The sequence below is a fragment of the Ranitomeya imitator genome, chromosome 4, assembly GCF_032444005.1.
Source record: "Ranitomeya imitator isolate aRanImi1 chromosome 4, aRanImi1.pri, whole genome shotgun sequence".
NCBI lineage: Eukaryota > Metazoa > Chordata > Amphibia > Anura > Dendrobatidae > Ranitomeya > Ranitomeya imitator.
Genome location: NC_091285.1, coordinates 462,815,748 through 462,838,140, shown reverse-complemented (window position 1 = coordinate 462,838,140; position 22,393 = coordinate 462,815,748). Strand labels below are relative to the sequence as shown.

Sequence of the window (22,393 nt, the reverse complement as noted above, 5' to 3'; positions counted from 1 at the left end):
CTTTTATAATACTATATTACAGTATAATCATGCATGTAATTCCTTTGTATGCTCATTTAGTTGGGCCAAATGTAATCATTAAAAGCTGAATCTCAGATCAACACTTGAAGAAATGTAATGTATGGTATAAACTGAATCCAAGTGATGAATCTGTTCTACATTGCTGGTGCACTGCTTTCAGATGTTGCTGTGGTCAGCTCATTACTCAGCATGTCCCAACGCCTCAGAATGCAATAGCTAACAAGACCGGAGAAGAAAACAAGCAACTGGAAGCTGTGCCTGAAAAATGGTCCATAGGTAAACACACACAGTTAAATCCCACAGATGCATTTGGAATACTGGAATTTCAGGGAGGAGGACATTCAAACAAAGCCATGGTAAGTAGGACTAGGCAAATGTTAGAAGAGAATTTGATTTGAAATTGGAGAAACGTAAGCTACACAAACATTATAATCTACTGCAGCAATTTATTACAATGGCTCAAATATAGTGGTTCTTAAACGTTTGTGAATTATCCATTTTTTTTGCATAAATTTGACCTAAAACTACTTCAGATTTTCGCTCAAGTCCTAAATGCAGATAACAAGAAACAAAGCAAATAAATGAGTAAAAAATATTATACTTAAAGAACTAGTTTGGTGTCATCTGTCCACAAAACAATGTCTCAAAAGCCTTCTGGCTTGTCCTGATGATCTTTAGTAATCTACAGATGGGTAGCAATGTTCTTTTCGAAGAGCGTTGGCTTTCTCATTGCAAACCTGCTGTGCACGCGATTGTATTTCAATGTCCTCCTGACGGTATTATTATTTATTATTATAGCGCCATTTATTCCATGGAGCTTTTCATGTGAGGAGGGGTATACATAATAAAAACAAGTACAATAATCTTGAACAATTCAAGTCCCAACTGGTACAGGAGGAGAGAGGACCCTGCCCGCGATGGCTCACAATCTGCAAGGGATGGGTGAGGATACAGTAGGTGAGGGTAGAGCTGGTCATGCAGCAGTTTGGTCGATCAGTGGTTACTGCAGGTTGTAGGCTTGTTGGAAGAGGTGGGTCTTCAGGTTCTTTTTGAAGCTTTTGATAGTAGACGAGAGTCTAATGTGTTGTGGTAGGGAGTTCCAGAGTAGGGGTGATGCGTGAGAGAAATCTTGTATGCGATTGTGGGAAGAGGAGATAAGAGGGGAGTAGAGAAGGAGATCTTGTGAGGATCGGAGGTTGCTTGCAGGAAAGTACAGGGAGACGAGGTCACGGATGTATGGAGGAGACAGGTTGTGGATGGGTTTGTATGTCATGGTTAGGCTTTTATACTGGAGTCTCTAGGTAATGGGGAGCCAGTGAAGGGATTGACAGAGGGGAGAGGGGGGACAGGTGGATTAGTCGGGCAGCAGAGTTTAGAATAGATTGGAGGGGTGCTAGAGTGTTAGAGGGGAGGCCACAGAGCATAAGGTTACAGTATTCGAGGTGGGAGGTGATGAGGACATGGACTAGGGTTTTTGCAGATTCTTGGTTTAGGAATGTACAGATCCATGAAATATTTTTGAGTTGAAGGCGGCAGGAAGTGGAAAGGGCTTGGATATGTGATTTGACGGAGAGATCAGTGTCAAGGATTACCTCAAACAGCGAGCTTGTGGGACTGGGGAGAGTGGGCAGCCGTTTACTGTAATGGATAGGTTTGTTAGGGGGGTCGCGTGTGATGGGGAAAGACGATTAATTCTATTTTGTCCATGTTAAGTTTTAGAAATCTAGCTGAGAAGGATGAAATAGCGGACAGACATTGAGGGATTCTGGTTAGTAGGGTGGTGATATCTGGTCCAGAGATGTAAATCTGTGTGTCGTCAGCACAGAGATGATACTGAAAACTGTGAGATTCTATGAGCTGTCCCAGGCCAAGGTGTAGATGGAGAAGAGCAGGGGCCCTGGAACTGAACCTTGCGGAACTCCGACAGATAGAAGGCGAGCTGAGGAGGTGGTGTGTGAGTGGGAGACGCTGAATGTCCGGTCAGTTAGCTATGACGAGATCCAGGATAGGACCAAGTCTGTGATGCCAAGGGATGAGAGGGTCCGCAGCAACAGGGAATGGTCCACTGTGTCAAAGGCAGAGGACAGGTCCAGGAGGAGGATAGAGTAGTGTCGCTTGCTCTTGGCGGTTAATAGGTCATTGGTGACATTAGTTAGGGCAGTTTCAGTGGAGTGGTGTGACCGGAAGCCTGATTGTAAGCGGTCGAAGAGGGAGCAGGAAGATAGATGGGAGGACAGTTCAAGATAATAGACTCGTGAACATTAACATTAGCTAATGTAAGAGTCCTTTAGTTGCTTAGAGGTTACTTTGGCATCATTTGTGACCTTGTGTACAATTATACGCCTTTCCTCTTAGAGTAATCTTTTTTTTGGATTACTTCTTCTGGCAAGGGTAATAATGGTGTTGTATTTCTTTCATTTGCATACAATCTGTCTGACTGTGGATTGGTCCAAACTCTTTAGAGATGTTTTTGTAACCTTTTACAGCCTGGTGAGCATAAACAATTCTTCTCATGTCATCCGAAATCTCCTTTGTTTGTAGCATGATGTTCTTCCAAAAACATCTGTTGCAAAAATCTGACTTTGATATAACCTTGTTCTTTACATTAAACAGATCGCCCACTCCCACCTGTCATTAAAAACACCAGACTCTAATTTAACCTTCAAATTATCTGCTAATCCTAAAGGTTCACATACTTTTCCCACTTAAAGACATGGGATATGTGATCATTTTCTTTAAAAAATAACAACAATGACTAAGTGTAATATTTTTGCTCATTTGTTTGATATGGTTCTCTTTATCTACTTTTAGGACTTGGATTAAAATCTGCTGAAGTTTTAGGTCAAATTTATGCAGAAATATGGAAATTCTGAAGGATTCACAAACCTTAAAGCACCAGTGTAACAATTCCACGACATAGAAGAATACTATTGTAGTATCGAAAGCGGCGGTGTGCACAGAATCTTAACAACAGTGGTTTTACACAAACATACACAACATATGGGTTACACACATATACCACAATGTGCTTTCAAGAACATATTACACGCATAAAATAAATTTTAGACACAATGTGCATATTAAACACAAACAACGTGCACATTCAGGGAGATGCATGAAGACTAGTAGAAAAGAAAATTGTAGGCGTTGAATCAATTAATCTAATTCTATTCTGAAAGAGGAACCTGCAGAAGCCTAACTGGTGATACTGTCCACCAATGTTTTTCTTGTGTTCTGCAAGTAACAGATATTAGATACCAATAGTAAAAAACAAAGAAAAGTATAAAATATGGTGAGGATCTTCAATAAAGTATACATTCTTATTAAGAGTTAGGGCACCAGAACATGATTGAAAACATTTAAAAAGATACTTACCGTAATTTAAGCTTGGGTGTGTCCATGATAAGATAAGAAAAAACCATACTGCTATGGCAAGTGGAAAATCTCCACATAATAATAATAATAATAATAATAATAATAGCTATTTTCCACTGGGCGTAGCAGTAGGTGTCCCCTTAGCATCTGAGTATCATTTTAAATGTTTAGAATCATGTTCTTTATCTGGTGTCCTATCTCTTTACAAAACTATATCCTTTATTACTAATCCTCGCCATATTTTGTACTCCTCTTGGTCTTTTACTATTCATATTGCTTGGTAAGCACTTGGAGAGTTGATCCCTGTATATTTGCAGTGCACACCCTTCTTGTTCTGTAGACATTAGATACTAGTGATGAAAATGTCCCTTCATCATCTTAGTTAGTAAGATGCCATTGGGATTATAATAATTATTTGCAGTTCATTATGCAACAAAGTGTAATAAAAGGCAATACTATGGTAGAATGTATTTATCATACTGTTTATTATATGGCATGCAGTTCTTTCTGAAATTAGGATACAATGTATAAGGTACTAAGAAGGTTTTCAGTAGATTGTGGCATTGTGTATGGTACTACTGGGCAGTGAAAATTATGTCATCACAAGAGAATGGCACTAGACCTCTGACAAAAGTACTGTATATAACATCACCCAACACGAGTTAACATGAGGCTGAGAAAAAAAGAAAACAAGTGACTAGCACACTCCTAGGGATTGTGATGCAAAATGGAGGGGTTTATTTACATACAAAGTCACAAACGTTTCAGTCAACTCTAGACCCCTTCATCAGTGTGCTAAGTACACCTGTATGTAAGGTAGAGCCCCAAATGGAATGTAAATAAATGGCATCAAAAAATATAACTGGTAAACTCGAACCAGGACAAACAAATTGGAGATGTCTAATGGAAAGGGTTAAGCCAAGGGGAGGGGAGAAAACCCTTATAGCTAAAGAGCTATGACGCAAATCAGCGCACAGGAGAGACCAAACTCCGCGGAGTTTGGTCTCTCCTGTGCGCTGATTTGCGTCATAGCTCTTTAGCTATAAGGGTTTTCTCCCCTCCCCTTGGCTTAACCCTTTCCATTAGACATCTCCAATTTGTTTGTCCTGGTTCGAGTTTACCAGTTATATTTTTTGATGCCATTTATTTACATTCCATTTGGGGCTCTACCTTACATACAGGTGTACTTAGCACACTGATGAAGGTCTAGAGTTGACCGAAACGTTTGTGACTTTGTATGTAAATAAACCCCTCCATTTTGCATCACAATCCCTAGGAGTGTGCTAGTCACTTGTTTTCTATATATCAAGGTTTGGGCACCTATCGACTGTGCACCTCCCCCCTCGGCTGTGCTTTGCATTTTCTATATCACAACATGAGGCTGAGGTCACACAAGCATTGATTATCTCATGCGAGAGAATTGGGCCGTTTATGCTAATGACACTCTGCTCAAGGTTGATCCGAGTTTCACCTTAGCGTGATCCGTGATCTCAGCCCAGGTGTGCAGAAGATGGAGAACTTAATTTCTCCTTCTTCTCCATTGTCTGAGTCCACAGATATCGTACTGTACTTGGAAAATGTTTTACATGCATCCATAGGTGCCACTAGGTACGCATAATTCGATTGGTGGAGCCACTTGCCCATGCTGTGATCTTTTTTTCAAGACGAATCAGCATGAGTAAAAAAATGCAGATCTGCACAGCCCTATAGTATAACATTGGACCGAATGCTGTTTGATAAAACATCACATACCAATAGACTAGTTCATTGCGGTCCCTAGCCGGCTTTTCACTGCCCTGATTCCTTTGACTGAGAAGCATCTCCCAAACTAGTCACCTGAGACACATAATCCCCAGCCAGCCTTAGGCCGGGTTCACATTGCGTTAACAGCAGCCCGTTCAACACATACGTTAACGGGCTGCTGTTAACGCAAGTGCCAATATTCCATCACGCTAGCGCAGATAGAGCATCTGCTAGCTCTATCTGCGCTAGCAGTGATGGACCCGGAAACGCTGCAGCCCACGTCTCAGGGTCCGTCACTCAATGATGGCACATCGCTAGCGCATGCCCATTGTGGGCGTGCACTAGCGATGCGCCCGACATAGGAATTAATGGTGGTGTTAACGGACTGCGTTACACCACGTTATGCCGCGGTGTAACGTAGTCCATCTAACGGACGCCAGCAACGCAATGTGAACCCAGCCATACAAATTATTATTATACTGAAATGCTTCGTGCAAAGTAAAACATATCTGACTGTAATTGCACAGCTAGGCTCTGATTCATGCAGTCCATGGTTCAGGTAGTATTAACCTGATGACAGGTCCCCTTTAAACAATGTGATTCTTTTGCATTGTCCTAAACACAGAGTAAAACAAAGTTTACACAAAGTTTGCGAAAGAAGAGTAATATTGAGACTGCTTATGAAGACTCATTTCAAAATCAAGAAATCATTATTACGGTATATATTGTGATGGAAAGTGAATGTTCTGTATTTCACCCTAATCTTGTATTTTTTACAATAATTGTCTTCTTATAGTACATCCGGGTTTCTTACGATACAAAACCTGACTCTTTGCTTCACCTCATGGTAAAAGAGTGGCAGCTAGAGCTTCCTAAACTTCTAATCTCTGTACATGGTGGACTGCAGAACTTTGAAATGCAGCCAAAGCTAAAACAAGTATTTGGAAAAGGGTTAATCAAAGCTGCCATGACCACAGGGGCCTGGATATTTACTGGGGGTGTCAGTACAGGTAAGAGCTATGATAAATTACTCTCAATATGAAAGCAAACTTCATCGACATAAAAATGCTTTGCGTAAATTTCCTTGGAATGTGACCTGTCATTGCGCATTGAGTGTAATAAAAGCCTTACTCGCTTTTTTCTTTAAATTTTCCGGTCATCTCAATTCTTGTTTGGAAGTAGTTCTCACTTTTAATATACTCCAAGACTAAAAGCTCGCAATACACATTAGATTAATGTTTTCCAAATATGCCACTTTAAGTAAAATTTGCTGACCATTTAATGTGTATGTGGGCTTCCCAACGCTCTCATGATGGCAGACATCAGAATTCGACAGTTGAATGATGCTCGATACTTTTGATGTTAAAAGTAGTGATGAGCAAGTATACTCGTTACTCGAGATTTCCCGAGCATGCTCAGGTGATCTCCGAGTATTTGGATGTGCTCGGAGATTTAGTTTCTGTCATCATAGCTGCATCATTTGCGGGTGCTAGACAGTTTGAGTACATGTGGGAATTCCCTAACAAACAGGCAACTCTCACATGTATTCAAGCTGTCTAGCAGCCGCAAATTATGCAGCTACCGTGACAGAAACTAAATCTTCGAGCACACCGAAATACTCGGAGACCACCCGAGCATGCTCGGGAAATCTCGAGTAATGGGTATACTCGCTCATCACTAGTTAAAAGAAAAAATAATAAAATCCTAAATTAATTAGTTTTGTTTCATTCCCCTGTGAACATCTGTTAAAGGCCTCTCAACCAGCAAATCAGCTCTCCTGCTTTGCACTGCGAGTCTGCAAAAAGAGTTTCTGGCTTGTTTTCTGATCCTAAATCATATGGCAAGGCCCATTGAGGGGTCGATATTGACTTTTAGGATTAGAAATAGAAAAGGTGGCACAGGAGTTCCTTTATTCTTCCTCTCTGAAAAGGCTACTTGCATAGCTATGTCATGTTAACTTGCATAGCTATGTCATGTTAACTTGCATAGCTATGTCATGTTAACTTGCATAGCTATGTCATATATTTGACATCAGGCAGATTTGATGTCAAGTATATGACATGATGTGGAATACGAAATATATAATTAGTAGACTTTAAACTCAACGTTGTTTTTGCGACAAAGAGTTTATATTCTAAAAGAGCAAATCTTTTCAAATTTGCTGAATTTTAACAGGACATTTATTCCAAAGTGAATTGATTTGCAGAAGATTTAAAGTACTTCAATGCTTCCAATTTCCCTGAAAAACATGAATGAGGTTCTATTTTTTGCACACTAATCTTCCTCAATGCTGAACTGTCACACGCATGATCCTTCGGTTGCATTCGCACACTGCGGCATCACATTTTTTTTACACAATTGTATTAGAACTGCAACGTTTTCCGCAATGTTCTAAAATTGCGGCAAAAAGATTTGTTTTTGTTGCAGTGTTTTAAGAGTTTCCTAGTTATCTCTCCTTATTTATATGGCTGAGCTTTGAGCTGTGATGTTTTCTAACTATCCAGATTCACCATAAAATGGCTGCTGCATTCCCTGTCCGGGCTTGTAGACATACTATGATCGCCCCCCTGGTTGGCTCTGCTATACAATGTGATGTGATAGCTGCAAGGCATTTTGGGAAAGCCCACCCATCCACGTCTGAGGCCATATGAACCTGCTCTTGCTGATGCAATCTTCTGCACTCTGTAATATGGCAGCATTCATTTTTACAAATACAGCTGGCTAACTTGAGCTTTTGCAGGTGTAATTCGTCACGTGGGTGATGCCTTGAAAGACCACTCTTCCAAGTCCAGAGGAAGAATATGTGCCATAGGAATTGCTCCTTGGGGAATTGTGGAGAACAAGGAGGATCTTATAGGAAAAGATGTAAGATTGATGAGATTATGTTATAGTAGTTACATTGTGAACGTGTAGCATTGGGTTATTAGTTTTATTATTTTATAGTATTTATAATACTATATAGTGTAAACTGAAGACTTGTTCTGAAAGGTTTCATAGAAATTTCAACAGGTCATGAGATCATACAGTTTAATCCAGTAGCTTTCTTGTGTTTGTATTAATTTGATAATTGCTTAAATAAATATTATTCTAAATTAAGTGACCGAGATTGTATTGTAATGATTGCAAAGATTGCATTAGTTATATCACACGACATTATAGTAATCTAATAAAATGTAACATTCATTTCATTTTATTACCAGGTAACAAAACCTTATCAAACAATGTCCAATCCTCTGAGTAAACTTTCTGTGCTGAATAACACTCACACACACTTCATATTAGCGGATAATGGAACGCTTGGAAAATACGGAGCAGAGGTGAAATTAAGGCGGCAGTTAGAAAAACACATATCACTTCAGAAAATCAATACGAGTAAGTCTGGTCAGGTTGTATTTCTCACTGTCTTCATTCTTTATCCATTGCGTATTTCTACCACTACTCTGCCATACAAATCCTGCCGGGAATAATGTTTGCTTAAAGGGAACCTGTCATGTCAGAAAGCACTATCAGCCTGCAGATATGGGGATAGACTACAGGTTAATAACATTCTAAAGTCGTATGGCCTCTGCCCTGAAAGCCCTGCTGCTGGGAGGAAATTAACTTTATTCCTCTGGCTTTCAGTCACAGAGGTGCGGCTGATGTAGCTTCAGTCATCGCTCAGTACATAGTGAGTGGCAGCTGTAATCATAACCGGGCACTGACTGACAGCCAGCTTTGTATTGGTGCACTGTTGAGCCGGCTGTCAGTCAGTACCAGGGGTGCGGTTACAGCTGCCACTCACTATGCACTGAACAGTGACTGTAGCCATGCTGGCCGCGACTCTATGACTGAAAGCCAGAGGCTGCCAGTAGGAATAAAGCCAGGCTTTCAGTGCAGACGCTGATCAGCTCCAGAACACTAATAACCTGCCGGCTAACCCCATATGTGTTTCACATGACAGGTTCCCTTTAAGTTTACCTTTTCCACCCTAACAATTAGAACATCAATGTGCATGAATCACCATCATTATATGTTGCAGCTCATTAATAAACCATAAGTACATTTACTCCCATGTGTATGGTATAGGAATAGAGCATTAGGATAATATAGGAGAGCATAAAAAAACAGTGATTTCATCAAGGTGTATGGCAGTAAGATATGATGTCACTTCCAAAACTTCTGGTTTAATTGTAATAATTGTCACTGATGCTCACCTAATGCCAATTTAGATATATATTTTTATGACAAGTTTTTAGCAATCAAAATTTGGTCTAACTAGAAAAAAAGTATACATATACTTGAATAGGGCTGAGCTTTAATACCAGACACAACCCATTACCAGGTGTGGCGCTGTTACTAATATCAGATGACCCTTTTTCATTTTCCATGTCATCAAGATTTATTAGAGATTAGAATGCTATTGCATTTGTGTATGTATGGATTTCCATCTCCTAGTAATCTCCTATTAACATTGACTTTCTAGGATATAATAATGTGACACATGGGTTTCCCTTTGTCATCCTATGCCTGGGAATAAACAGGAGGCAGGGACAGCAAAGGGATGCTCAGCTGTCATCTCCTGCACCAGTGTGACCGCTCCACGTGTATGAATTTCAATTAAGTAGTGCATGGAATCATAAAAATCATGAGTTTCATGTATTTATGTTTATTGCCATCTACATTTAATTGACACTTGAGAGTTTTTGCTGTTTATGTTGTAGGACTAGGACAAGGTGTGCCAGTGGTCGCACTCATCGTGGAAGGGGGTCCCAACGTCATCTCCATTGTCCTTGAATGCCTGCGTGAAGAGCCACCTATCCCTGTAGTTATCTGTGATGGAAGCGGTCGAGCCTCTGACATACTGTCATTTGCCCACAAATACTCAGAAGAAGCAGGGTAGGATTTCATGTTGTATGTGAAGTTCTTCTATGATCCGAGAGTCATTTTCTATGGTGGGAAATCTTCACCCCTTCATCTAATTTTTATAAATGACAAAGAATACAACCAGATTTATGAGATCAGTGCATCATAACCTTAACACATAAGATTAAATTACAAAACACATGTTGCTGTTTTTGGGCTTCTTAATGAGAAGGCATGAACTAATCAGAAGGCCAGCACGGCAGCGGCTTCCAGTTAGTTCCATAAAGGCGCACATTACCAGACCCTATGAAATGCCCAATTTACCAGCACCATAGTGGTAACAATAAAACATAGTTCAATCCTATTACTATATTAAGCCAAGTGGCAAGAACCAGTAAGGAAAGGGGGTCTTCAGTCACTTTCTTCCCAGTAAAATAATTGGACTGATTGACTAGAGTACAGTATTACAGACTATTACTATGGTTTTAGCAACATTATGGCCAATGAGTATTAAGGTTCACTGACTAAATAAGAATAAAATGTTTCTTGGTGTGGCTATTTTTGTATTTTGTGGTGTGTTTTTTAGGATAATCAGTGAATCTCTTCGTGATCAGCTTCTTGTTACCATTCAGAAAACCTTTAACTACAGTCGGAACCAGGCTCACCAGCTCTTCGTTGTCTTAATGGAATGTATGAGGAAAAAGGAACTGGTAAGAACGACTAATCATGCAATACAGTTTGGCTTCTTACAGACTGCAGGGTGGTGTTAAAATTACCTCTAAGAGGGGCAAATACAGATGATCGTACTATAACTTTAATAACACTTGCATTAATGATTCTCCCTATAAGCAGTAATCATCATTTAATAAATAATTGACAATATAGTAAATACTCAAGGTTTTGGTGATATATAGAGTTGGGAGAATCCGTACAAGTGAAAATGGATTTGTACTCGAATTTTACAAAAATCTGTATTCTCCAGAATATGGATTTTTTGGTAATTCAATCTTCGTGAATTCAGCAAAATGTTGGTTTGTTTGTCACTAATCTAGTGAACTGTGGAGAGCTGGGAAAAGGTTAAAAATATAAAAATAAAACACACCTCTCAAGATGCCTCTTCTAATTGGTGCCTTGCGCTGAAACCCTGAACCACTTCATGTTAGTCTGGTGCTTCTGGCCTCGACCAGGCCTGGGATGTCCCTGCGCATGCACAGCATACGAGTATGGTCATAGCACAAGTCTTGACTTTACAACCTTTCAACTCACATGTGCAGGACTGGTCATGGCCGGCAGTCCTGGTGTAGCGTGAAGACACCCATGGTTTCAGCTTCTGGCAGCAGTAAGAAGAAGCGCCAAGGACTGGATGGGAGATGGCAAGCAGTGAGAAAGGCTGGAGGTTGAGTATTAGTTGATTTTTTCTTAATACATCTTACAGTTTTTTTTATGTTCTGGGATCTAAAGAGCATGCATGATTTGGTGAATTTCAATATTGGCAGATTTGGCCATCTTTAGTCATATGAGATGCAAATGAGATGTGTTAGCAAAATGTTCACATTTTCTGCTGTTTGCAATATGCAAGTCAATCAAGAACAATGTAAATAGGTCAACCCAGGCAAAATATCAAGTGATTTATCCAAATTCAACACAAGATGCTACTTTTACTGATTGCTGTAGTCTCAGATATATTCCCCCCCCCCCCCCAATGACGTGGTGGAGCACCTTGGGCTATTATGACCTCCTTAAACCTCCTTAAAATGTGATAATGTGATGCATTGCCAGACACCAGCTTCTGGCAGTTTTTCCATTTAATCTTAGCCAATTCCTCATGGGCAATGACCTCCAATTCACTGATATGCTTGGATTTGCATGAAGAAACAGCCCCCTTTAAGTCCCACCAAAGATTTTCTATGGGTTTTACGTTAGACGACTGAGATGACCACTTGGTGGACTTTGAATTACTCTTGGGATCATTGCTATTTTTCAAACTCCAATGAATCACAAACGTAAGCTTCCTCACAGAAGACATGATGTTTTCTACTAGCATTTCGTGATACTTGATTGAATTCATCCTGCCGTCCACATGCCGCAGGTTGCCAGTACCAGAGTCGGCAAAGCAGACCAAAACCATCATCAAGCCACCATCATGATTCACTGTAGACAAGGTGTCAAATACTTCTTTGTTCCTCCCCCAAACATATCGCTGATACATAGGCCAGAAAAGTTCTGTTCTATAGAGCAATGAAACAAAACTTGAACAACAAAGCTTCTGTGGCTTATTTAAATATTTTTTAGCATATTGAAGCTGATTTTTGTTCTGCTTTGGGGTCAGTAGAGGTGCATATCTTGGTGCATAGGCATGGGGACCTTTATCATTTAGTATGTGCCTTACTGTGCAAACTGAATCCCCAGTGCCTTCTACCACCATATCGTGCTGCAGGGCTTTTGCAGTTACTCGATGATTTTTAATCACGTGCTTCCTTATGAATCTGGTAGGAGCTAGTAATAGTTCTCTTTTTTTGCAACATCCATATAGTGTAGCCATTGTTCTTCCTTGAACTTTGAACTTTTGAACTATACTTCCAGCTATCTATAAGATCATTCAATGATGTTAGTATCTTTATGTATCCTTGTGTGATGATTGCTTATAACTTTTTAGACCGCTAACTTGACTTATTTCTAAAATGCAAACCCCTTTCCAGTCCAGGCACATATTGTGCTGTATCAATTAGATCTGTTTGAGACGAGATCTTATTTGCAGATGTGTGCGCCTATGAGAAGTTCCATTCACGAGATTGAATAATTTTCACTAAAAGTGGCATTTTTGTGATCAATTTGGAGAAGCCACTTGCTATATTAGTTGTTTTGAGAATAGATATATAAATTGTTCTTGCTCTATTGGCTTATTGGAAATAAGTTTTGTATATTAGGTTAATAAACCTGACCTGCAATGGGGGTAAAATAATATTGCATTCTCAAGTTTTTGGGGGAATTTTTTTTCTGTGGGCTCTGATTTCTTTTAAAGCACTATGATACATAGCTCTCATATGGAGCTAGAATAAATATGCAAAATCATTGGTCACCTGATTCTCGAAATGTAAGGCCACATGCACACGTTGAGTATTTGGTCATTTTTTTAACTCAGCATTTGTAAAACAAAACCAGGAGTAGGTAAAAAATTAAGAAATGGTAATGTGTTTCTATTATACTTTTCCTCTGATTGTTCCACTCCTGGTTTCGGCTTGCAAATACTGATGTAAAATACTGACCAAATACTCAACGTGTGAACGTGGCCTAAGGAGTATAAAACTGGAATGTTTTATCATGAGTTACTTTTATTTTAATGTTAATTTTCTTTGGGTATGGATGAAATGTCATACCTCGTGTCTTCCATCAATAAAGATCTTCATGTTCTGTCTGTCTTGTGTGTGACCAGTCACTGTGTCATTATTCATGCAGCGTACAATGAGAACATTCCTCTTCCCTGCACACCATTAATATCTAGCTGGTCATGGGGCCGTGTCTAATTTGCAAACAAGTATGGATTTACCAAGGCAGTCACACAGAAGGAATCGTACAAAGAGCCAGCTGTATGTCCTCGTTACAATAATAAGGCTGCTAATTCTTATGATTTTTAACCAGTTTATTGCACTCATATGATTGTCAGCTGACTGTATAAAATAATACATAAGGGTGGATTGTGACTAACATGATAATACAACGATACAGCTAAAGTTCTAAAATCATAGATATTTATAGCTGTTGAGGTTGTAATCCTATAATTTATTATTGATTGTCAATATTACTATTTTATTCAGGTTATTTTTTTAGCGAAGTACACAGCATATATAGAAAGTCATATTATGACTCCATGAAACATTGGAAAGTGGAAAACAACACTTTTTCATTAGAAAGCGGATAAAAACCATGTTATTGGCTCTTGATATTGCTGCTGCATGGTTGTTATGGCACTCCTTGCTGCTTTTTTTCAGTGATGGTGGAAGAAGCCTCTTCTGAATCACCTGGAAACTCATTGTCTGGCCTACACAATAGCAGGAATTATTCTGCTGCCCAAGTACAAGAGGAGGCAAACTGTGGGACTGTACTACTGCCTATATGTGACCTCCAACACTGGACACTTTAGATGGATGTTCTAAAAGGAAATCAGGAAAACATCAGTTGTCACAATAAGTCTGAAAGAGGAACATCTAGTCACAGGAACAATATTTTTTACATTATTTCAAATGAATAATTGTTAGGTTATTCAAAGCTAACAGAGAAATGTAAGATTTACTTCTGAGACAACCTGTTTTATGTATTAAGAAATAATTACTGGGCTCAGATTCCTGCACTACTATAGTCTCTGATATTATCAGTAAAAATACACTAGGTAAAGTAGATGGATTGCAATCAAACATACAAACACCTTCATTTTCTGTCCAATAGTGGAGTAAAACTAACTACACTTACAGAAAATGAACAGCGGGCCACAAAGAGTAGAAACTTCTGACAGTGGCATACAACCTTAACCCTGCTGTTCTGTTGGTCAAAAATGACCGACTTTGAACTTCAATATTCTTTAAAATATTCAAGATGCGGCTCTGAAACCCGTGGCCGACCGACCCATCCTCATTTAAGTCAATCAACCACAAGTTTCAGAACCGCATCTTGAACACCCCAAAAAATACCAAAGTTCAAAATAGGTCTCCCCAGACCGAACAGAACAGCAGGGTTAAACCCAAGAGAAGACGCTATTAAACTAAAGGTATGACTAATTCACACCAGACTCCAAGATCTGAGCATTATACAGTAGGGAACAAAAACTATGGATGAATGGATAAAGACACACGATGATTATGGATCAAAAAGCTCTGACCACTACTAAAGTTTACGCTACATCTTCATGGTGATGGCCATCGCATTATCACTAGAGGTTGAACAGTACTCTGAATTGCACTTCTTCAAGGATCTAGTCCTGTGTAAATTATGACATAATTTGAAGCTATAGGGCCCCAATGCAATATCTCCAGCATGACCCCCCAACTATCTCGGGTCTTTAATAGCATTGATCTTCTCATATAAAGCACCCGCTATGGTTACAACCCTGTAAACATGGCACAGTAGTTACACGCATGTATGACTGCATCTGCAAGACTGAAGAAACTTCTAGATCCATCTATGTTTCTTGTATTTTACATACCTTGTGTAATACATTTTGTTTCTATAAGGGCTCATGACCCTGGTGGACCTATCTCAGGCTAGCAAAAGATCAGTCTTCCTGTTGATCATTCATCCATCAAGTTGCCATGCCTCAAGGTCAAGCAGAAGGCCGATAAAAAAAGGACTTATTCACATATCAGATTTTTACACACTTATGAATCCTATCCATGTTTTTCATGGAGAGCACTGGTCCTCTGATAGTCTATGAGGCTGTTCACATGTATGACTTTTTCCTCGGATTGATGGTCCGTACAAAATCGTGGAGCTTGCAGCCACTGCTCGCTCTGAAGCAGGCTGTATTGCTGAGTCTGGTTGGCTTCAGTGCCCTTGCATATGTCTCATGTTAATCCTAGTGACAGATCAAAATTGCCAAGTCTGTGGATCCATGAAAAGAATTGGACCACACCCAGATGTCCATTTTTTACCAGCTGATAGGTAGGATAAGGTGGAGATTAATATTTTTCTCATCAGAGATAAAAACTGATGAAACTCTGATGATACTCTGATGACAATCTGATTAAATTCTCATGAAAATCATTTATGAAAGTCGGTTGGTTTTTCTTGCATGTCAAAAAAATTGACGTCAGAATGAGGTCTTGGGGTCAGTCCTGCTGTATTCCTGCCTCATCTAATATATAAAGCTGAATGTGTGTGTGTGTGTGTGTGTGTGTGTGTGTGTGTGTGTGTGTGTGTGTGTGTGTGTGTTTGTATGTATGTATGTCCGGGATTGGCATCTGCACCATCGCAGCTACAGCCACAAAATTTTGCACAGTCACAGGTCTGGACCCCGAGAGCGCCATAGGCTATGTTGTGAGGCGAAATTTTAACCCCGTGCGTTCCAATTCACCAAACAATTTTGCCCCTATCTACATAATGGGGAAAAAGTGAAAAGAAAAGTGCTGGAGGCAAATTGAAAGCTGCCAGATGTGAACAAGAGGGACTTAAAGAATGAGAGCGAGGGTGCCAAAGAGTATATACTGTATAGTCGCTAAGGTGGGGCCCCGACATGGGATACTCACCACACACGGGGATATGAACACACACACAAAATGAGCCACACACTACCAGGTGCTTGAACACATATACCACCCTCATCACACATTTCACCACACATACACCAACCTTGCCACACAAAAGTCAAAACACAAAAGTCGCCACTCAAAACTCGCCACACGCAAAATTCGCCACATGCAAAACTCGCCACATGCAAAACTAGGCTCACGCAAAACTCACCACACGTGCAAAACTCACCTCATGGAAAACTCGCCACACGCAAAACTTGCACATGCGGAAAAATTGCCACATGCACAAAAGTTGCAACACATGCAAAAGTTGCCTCACACAAAACTTGCACAAACTCAAAACGCACCATACATAAAACTCGCAATGCGCAAAACTTGCTGCAGACAACTTGCTACACTAACCTTTCACATGCAACCCGACACACAAAAAGTTGCTACACGCATGTCGCCACACAGAACTCATCTCACAAAAGTCGCTACATGCATGTCGCCACACGAAACTCAACACACACAACTTGACACATGAAACTCGCCCTAAAACACACACAAGTCTGGTATTATCCTTCAAAAATAAAAATCTGATTAATAAGCAGACAAACTACAAGAGCAACAAATGTGCCATATAGGAAATATGCAAAACCAATAATAAATGGCTCGCACCTACTACCCAAGAGGGGAGGTGCAAAACAAATAAAGCAGGTAAGTGCTAATACTACATAGAAATCATATATGAAATAAGCACCAAAGCAACCAGTCATAAAATAATCTAATTTTTATTCATAAATATGTAAAAATAACAAACAGAAAAACTTAATAGGGATGTGACAGAGGTGAGCCAAATAAAGGTGGCACCTTGAATGAGACATATACCCTCAGATACATATAAGAAGAAAATCGAGTTGCTCCAACAAGTATGTATACACATTATGCCAAAAAAGTACCAATCATTATAAAGTCCAAAGACGTACTAGGGCCAAAACATGGTAACCACAGAAAGGCTGTATGCCACAAATGAAAGGGGAACAAGAAGAGACTTGTAAACTATGATGACTTGTAAACATTACCTGAACGGTACCTGGAGCTCAAAGGTGCCACCGTCCCCAACGCGCATTTCAGTGCTTTGCCTTCTTCCGGGGGAAATACGGCAGCTGTCAGTCACATGACCTGTCTATTATGTGGATGTGTGAGCTAATATATACTGTCAGGAGGGACGGCTTCCTGTTGGCTGGGGATTTATCAGGCTGCCAATAGCAACCAATCACAGCTCAGCTTCTATTTTGCTACAGTTAATTAATCTGAGCTCTGATTGGTTAATATAGGCAACAAAGGACATTCTCAGCATAACAAAGCTTGTGTGAGGTAATAGCATGTCAGTTAGGGTGTGTTGGTGGAAAGGCTGATGTCAGTCACATTACCTCTATGGGAGAGGATATAGAAACTGCCAGTTACAGACTATTTTTACCACAATAATGCCTCGTAAGAAAAGGAATTCCATGGCACGAATGTCAGCTGATGCAAAAAGAAAAGCTGCATTATGGGCCAATGAAAAATGTGAAGACCGAGAAACAAGGCTGACACACATGAGAGCAGCAGCTGCTTCCTCAAGAACCAATTACCTTTCTGAGGAGAGGGAATCGAGGCTTGCAGACAAAAGAACAAGAGCTGCTTCCTCAAGGGCCAATGAACTTTCTGAGGAGAGGGAAGCAAGGCTTGCAGACCTGAAAACAAGAGCTGCTTCCTCAAGAGCCAATAAACTTTCTGAGGCGAGGGAAGTGAGGCTTGCAGACATGAAAACAAGAGCTGATTCCTCAAGAGCCAATGAACTTTCTGAGGAGAGGGAAACGAGGCTGGCAGACATGAAAACAAGAGCTGCTTCCTCAAGAGCCAATGAACTTTCTGAGGAGAGGGAAGTGAAGCTTGCAGACATGAAAACAAGAGTTGCTTCCTCAAGGGCCAATGAACTTAGTTTTTGCATTTTAATAATTACATTTCTATCTATTTGTTTTGTGGTTTTTGTGTGTAAAATAAATTTTTGTTAACACATATTTAACACATAATTTTTGTTAACACAAATTTTTGTTAACACATTCTATTTTGCTAACAGCAGTTATTAACCCGGGCGAAGCCGGGTAGTACAGCTAGTCTAAATATAAAAATATATAACATATATATAACATATATATGGGTTTTTTTGTTGCCATTGTTTGCTACCATCAGCAATGCAGATTCAGAAAAGAGGTCAATGCAATTTAATTCAATAGCAGAACAACAACCCCAAACATACAGGCAATGGCATTGGATACTATCTTCAGCGTAAAGAAAAATCGTGAAAAGTCGTGAGAATGTTGATATGGCTCCCACAGAGTCGTCACATCAAACATTGATTTGATTTAGATTTCTTTTATTCCTTCCAACATAGCATTACCTAATATTACTATCCAAAAGACAAGCGCCTTACATGTACACCACTTGTCAAGAGTGGGCGTATAGAATGGTCTATGAAGCTGAGCCTCTCACAATTCCTTACAGATTATGACTGTGTTATTTATCCATAATTTGCCACTAACAGCCATGGGTGGAGGCGAAATCCGCCCACTGCTGTTAGCCTGTTAAATGCCTGTCAATTTGGGACACTGACATATACTGCAAATGGCTTAGGGCAGTGCCGTTCCTCACACCCATTGACCCCCCTCAACGCGATTATAGGGTGCCAGTGGGTTGGCATAACTGAGTTCATAGGGCTGACATTTATAGGACACCGTAATTTTCAATATATATTGCAATTCAGTATTGCAGTATATATTACATGCAATCAGATGATTGCATGTTCATATCCCTCAAAGAGACTAAAAAAAGAAGAAAAAATGTTTTAAAAATTGAAAAAAGGATAAAAATTTGAATCATCTCCTGTTCCTTCATTAACCCTTTCATGACATGTGCCGTACATGTACTGCGCATGCCGTGAATCCCCCTTTGATGTGGGCTCTGGAGGTGAGCCCGCATCAAAGTCGCGACATGTCAGCTGTTTTGTACAGCTGACATGTGCGCGCAATAGCGGCGGGTGAAATCGCTATTCACCCGCCGCTATTAACCTGTTAAATGCCGCTGTCAAACACAGACAGCAGCATTTAACTACCGCATCCGGCCGGGCGGCCGGAAATGACGTCATCGCCGACCCCTGTCACATGATCGGGGGTCGGCGATGCATCAGGAAGGTAACCATAGATCTGATGATCGCTGCTATGTAGCAGAGCCGATCAGGCTATGCCAGCTTCTAGCCTCCCATGGAGGCAATTGAAGCATGGCACAAGTAAAAAAAAAATGTTTTTAAAAATATGAAAAAAATATAAAAAATATAAAAGTTTAAATCACCCCCCTTTCGCCCCATCCTAAATAAAACAATAAAAAAAATCAAACATACACATATTTGGTATCGCCGCGTTCAGAATCGCCCGATCTATCAATTAAAAAAAAGCATTAACCTGATCGCTAAAAGGCGTAGCGAGAAAAAAATCTGAAACGCCAGAATTACGTTTTTTGGTCACCGCGACATTGCATTAAAATGCAATAACGGGCGATCAAAAGAACGTATCTGTGCAAAAATGGTATAATTAAAAACATCAGCTCAGCATGCAAAAAATAAGCCCTCACCCGACCCCAGATCACGAAAAATGGAGACGTTACGGGTATCGGAAAATGGCACTTTTTTTTTTTTTATAAACAAAGTTTGGAATTTTTTTTCACCACTTGGATAAAAAATAAGCTAGACATGTTAGGTGTCTATGAACTCGTAATGACCTAGAGAATCATAATGGCAGGTTAGTTTTAGCATTTAGTGAACCTAGCAAAAAAGCCAAACAAAAAACAAGTGTGGGATTGCACTTTTTTTGCAATTTCACTGCACTTGGAATTTTTTTCCCGTTTTCTAGTAAAAGAAGTGGTAAAACCAATGGTGTCGTTCAAAAGTACAACTTGTCCCGCAAAAAATAAGCCCTCACATGACCATATTGACGGAAAAATAAAAAAGTTATGGCTCAGGGAAGGAGGGAAGTGAAAAACGAAAACGCAAAAATGAAAAAAGGGCCGCGACTTGAAGGGGTTAAAAAATAAAGAGAATAAAAAATATAAACATATCTATCATCAACATGTCCATAATAGTCCGGTCTATCAAAATATGAAATTAACCCAATTGGCAAAAACTGTTGTGAAGTTGCAGTATTTTGAGTTTTTCTCTCACAAACATAATATTCAGCTATCAAAACTTGTAATCTACCAGAAAATAATATCAATAAAAATGTCAACTCATCATACAAAAAACAAGTCCTCAGCTCCATTAAATAAAAAATGAAAATGTTAGGCAACGTTTCCACTATGAGCTTTTGGTGCATTTTTGACGCTGCGCAGTTTCTTGCGGATTCTCCAAAGTTGATGGGATTTATAGAAATTTCATACCCACTGTGCTTTTTTTTTTTTTAACTCTGAGTAAACTGACCTAAGATGCGGGAAATCTACAGATGAAAAAAGCACATCATGCATTTTTAGTGTGTTTCTGAGGAAGTATGCCAATAGAGTTTTGGCAAAGCTAAGTATCAGAAACCAAGCAGCTTTAACTAAAGTGTGACAAACCAACAAGAGACAAAAAAGCGCAATAAAAACGCATGTTAACATGTTAAAAAGACGCAATGAAAAAATGAAAGTAAAATAACTTACATAATAGGGGGAGAAACGGTAAAGAAATTCTATTGAATCACCAAAAGTTCACAGAGGGAACATTGCCTTTTGGGTCTTGTAAAATTACAACAAAAGCATTTTTTTTTAATGCATTTCAGAATTTTTTTTGCAAATTTGGTACTGCTGTAATCGTATCGACCTTGAGATAATTTATACTGAGCTATAAATCCTGTAAAAACAAAATCTAAAATACACGGAACATGGAACTTTTATCTCCATTTTCCAGTACATTGCATGGTAACATGGATGGTGTCATTCAAATGTACAATTCAACCTGCAAAAACAACAAGACCTCATATGGTTGAAAAATTAAAAAAGTTATTGCTCTGGAAAGAAGAGGAGTAAGGCCGGGATCACACATGCGAGAAACACGTCTGTGTCTCGCATGTGAAATCCAAGCTCTGGCGCTGGCACTCCAGAGCGGAGCGTGCGGCCGCATAGCAACACATGGAGCCACACGCTCCACTCTGGAGTGCCAGCCCCAGAGCTTGGATTTCACATGCGAGACACGGACAAAGTTCTCGCATGTGTGATCCCGGCCTAAAAAAACAAATGTGCAGTCCCTAAGGGCTTATAGGAGTTTTCTCATCATCACAAATGGGTAAAATTGTCAATTGCTTGTAAAATCAACCAAACTTGCAATTTGCTTCCTATTAAAATTCATCTTCATTCACAAGAACAGAGGGATCTTTAATTCAGTTGTTTTCTACTCTTTGTCTAGATTACCAGCCACCTCTGCTGTATAACAGAGATTGCTGGTGTCCTGGGCAAAAAGCACAAGCATGTTAGCTCTTTTCGATCACTGCTCTGAAGCTGGCTAGATTACTGGATCTGGTCAGCTTCAATACCCCGAGCATCTCCCACGCTGCAGATGCAAAGCTGCTTCTGCTTGCCGCATCAGATAGGGCACAATTGAAACAAGCAGTGTAGTCATGTCTCTGTGACTATGAATGAACAGGAGCGCACTGGTAGAATGAGAACATGAGAAGAACCCCTTAACATGTCAGGGAGAACATTGGAAAAATCATGCAGATCCCACCACTGCAACCAATTTGTCAGAGGATGCAACTATGCTGCCTCCAATCATCAAGAAAAATATGCAATTGACTGCCGAGTGATGGACGAGGTCGCGGCTGTTTCCAGTCTCAACTAGGCTGATAATTGGGGAACTCACAGTGCATGCATGGTATATACACCTACCATTCCAACACATGGAATATGTATATATATCCATCCTGATACGATCACTGCCAGTCAATTGTTTATGGCCGATTGGACACCCACTACAGGTAGCATATGGCTGCAAGGGTGCGGTTTGTAGAGCAAGAGGAACGGAGCTAAAACATTTTATTTATTTAATCCAGAAAAGTAGGCAGTGTTTATAAAAAAAATGTAAAAAGATGTTACAAAATGGGAACAAAACGATGCGATATATATAATCA

At 39.8% G+C, this 22,393-nt stretch overlaps 2 protein-coding genes across 2 annotated transcripts in view; both read left to right on the top strand.

Annotated features, from left to right (window-relative positions):
- Positions 1–243: 243 nt before the first annotated feature.
- Positions 244–10,489, top strand: LOC138676483 (transient receptor potential cation channel subfamily M member 1-like). The gene is made up of 5 exons (XM_069765816.1): positions 244–377; positions 5,936–6,149; positions 7,880–8,004; positions 8,340–8,511; positions 9,840–10,489. The coding sequence occupies exons 1-5, from the start codon at positions 375–377 to the stop codon at positions 10,016–10,018; spliced, it is 693 nt and encodes a 230-aa protein (XP_069621917.1). The 5' UTR covers positions 244–374; the 3' UTR covers positions 10,019–10,489.
- A 31-nt stretch (positions 10,490–10,520) lies between these two features.
- The window catches only part of TRPM1 (transient receptor potential cation channel subfamily M member 1), a 308,504-nt gene continuing 296,631 nt past the window's right edge, over positions 10,521–22,393 (top strand). The window contains exon 1 of the mRNA XM_069765815.1: positions 10,521–10,691. Coding sequence (XP_069621916.1) covers positions 10,521–10,691 — 171 coding nt within the window. The remainder of the gene's footprint in view (positions 10,692–22,393) is intronic.

Bases quoted from the DNA above. Each gene is read 5' to 3' on its own strand.
- LOC138676483 (XM_069765816.1), top strand. The intron at 6,150-7,879 runs GTAAGAGCTATG...GAGCTTTTGCAG, and splicing joins TACTGGGGGTGTCAGTACAG to GTGTAATTCGTCACGTGGGT. The intron at 8,005-8,339 runs GTAAGATTGATG...TTTTATTACCAG, and splicing joins AGGATCTTATAGGAAAAGAT to GTAACAAAACCTTATCAAAC.